General features: G+C 64.1%; 1 protein-coding gene across 1 annotated transcript in view; it reads right to left on the bottom strand.

Annotated features, from left to right (window-relative positions):
• The window catches only part of PRDM15 (PR/SET domain 15), a 60,115-nt gene that overhangs the window by 13,046 nt on the left and 44,997 nt on the right, over positions 1-2,072 (bottom strand). Inside the window, 3 exon segments of the mRNA XM_007472130.1 lie at positions 125-244; positions 498-577; positions 1,462-1,625. Coding sequence (XP_007472192.1) covers positions 125-244; positions 498-577; positions 1,462-1,625 — 364 coding nt within the window.

Below are 2,072 nucleotides of genomic sequence, written 5' to 3'. Positions count from 1 at the left end.
CCGCCCCTCCTGCCTGACGGGCCAGTTACCCCCACCTCCATGCGCCCGCTCTCGCCTTCGCCCCTCCCTCCCCCTCCGTCCCCCACACTGAGCACACAGCCCGGGTCCCCCCACCTGCCCTCACCTTTCCCACACTCGGCACACAGGTACTCGCGGATGTTGTCATGCACGCGCATGTGCTCCTTCAGCATGTCCTTCCTGGCAAAGGACTTCCCACACTGCTCGCAGGCGTGGCTTTTCACACCTACAAACAAACAGATCAGACTCACAGCAGGAGATCCGCACCCACGGTCACCGCGTGACGGCAGTAACGGGAGAAGTGCGGGCCCCTGCCTGCAGCTGGAGCAGTGCCCGCTGAGCCCTCCTTCCCCGGTCTCCGCGGGGACCCAGAGAGGGGGAGCGGTGGCAAAGACGGACAGAGAAGCGCCGGCAGGGAGGCGAGATGACCGCCGGGCAGGAAGCAGCCCGGGCCCCTGCGTCCTCCCAGGCACGGCTACCTGTGTGGATAAGTTTGTGCCGCTCCAAGTTCCCGATGCTGTTGAAGATACGCCCGCAGATCTCGCATGGGTGGATGTACCTGAAACCAGGCACAGGCTCAGGACGTCCCGCACAGCCTCCCGTGGCCGTCAGCGGCTGAGTGCACCTGCCTGAGCGCCTCTATCAGCAGGTGGGGCATAAAAGGTGCTGGGCGGGGGACAAGGGACCCAGAGACTTCAGCCTCCATCTGGGCTGAATCGTCCCCCTCAAAATTCACACGTTGGTGTCCTGATTCCCAGCACTGCAGAATGCGACGGTGCTTGGAGATGGGCGTCTTCACAGAGGTGGCTAAGTTAAAAGTGAGGTCCTCACGACAGGCCCAAATCCAGTATGACTGGTGCCCTTATAAACAGGGACACAGAGACACGTACTGAGGGAGGGCCACGAGGACACAGGGAGAAGATGGCATCCACACGCCAAGGAGAGAGCGTGGGACAGACGCTCCCTCACGGTCACAGAAGGAAGCAGAAGATCCGCTGCATCTAGAACGTCCGGCCCTCAGCACTGAGACAATACATCCCTGCTGTTCAAGCTGCCCAGTCGGCAGCCCAAGCAGACTACTCAGCGCTAAGCAGGGCTGTTTGGACAGGCCTGACTTGCTTGGACACACAGCGCTGACTACGGGCTGTAGCCAGATGTGGGACCGACATTCACGAAACCTAATTAACTGCAGGGCAAAGGGGCTCTGGGCGTATGTAGGCAGGGCCTGCAACGCGGCCCACTGTGCCGGGGGTCCGGGAAGGCGTGCAAGCTGGGAGAGGCCTGATGACCCATGAAGGAGCGAGGCCAGTGCCTCCCCCAGACCCGCCCAGGGCCCCCGGAGGAGGGAGAACTTGCTCTACGCTCCGGACGGCTGATTTGGGCACCTGCCTCTCCGCACCACCCTAGCCCAGGGAGCCCCTGCCCGGGGCGGGGGGGCCTCACTTCTGCACGTTGGGGTCGGGCAGGTTCTCGCGGTGGATGACCATGTGGGCGTGGTAGGTGGCCTTCAGGGCAAAGCGCCGGTGGCAGGTGCTGCAGCCGTAGCCCTTCTCCTTGTGCACCTCCATGATGTGCTTCAGGTACTCCTTCCCGCGACCGAAGGTGAGCTGCGGACACGCACACTGCTCTCGTGCGCACGCAGCCCGGATCTCCGCGGCCAATGCTGCGCCGCCGCCACCCAGGCGCCCTGGACGCCGGGGAGAGCCCGCTTCCCAGCAGGAGAAGGGGGGACTCCCGAGAGCAGGGCCAGCGGTGGGCAAAATCACGAAGCGGGGGGAGCACAGGAAGCAGACTCCGGTCCTGCTGGAGGACCTCCTGGACACCCCCCAGCCAGCTTCCAGAAGCCCCCTCCTCTCTGCCCACCTGACCCCATCTCTCCCCCAAGGCTGAAGGCCCTGACAGGTGCACGGCCAGGTGCTGTGCCGAGCCCACAGGTGCGAACGCCCAGGGAGAACGCAGGGACCTGCTCGGCAGTGGTGAACCACAGCTCCCTGAGCAGTGAAGCCGTACGGCAAAAACTGCTGAAAACTCACCGCGCCCCCAGCCTCTAAGCA

This window comes from Lipotes vexillifer, unplaced genomic scaffold (assembly GCF_000442215.2).
Source record: "Lipotes vexillifer unplaced genomic scaffold, Lipotes_vexillifer_v1.1 scaffold478, whole genome shotgun sequence".
In the NCBI taxonomy this organism is placed as follows: Eukaryota; Metazoa; Chordata; class Mammalia; order Artiodactyla; family Lipotidae; genus Lipotes; species Lipotes vexillifer.
The sequence above is the reverse complement of the archived record's forward strand: the minus strand, read 5'-3'. Positions and strand labels throughout refer to the sequence as shown.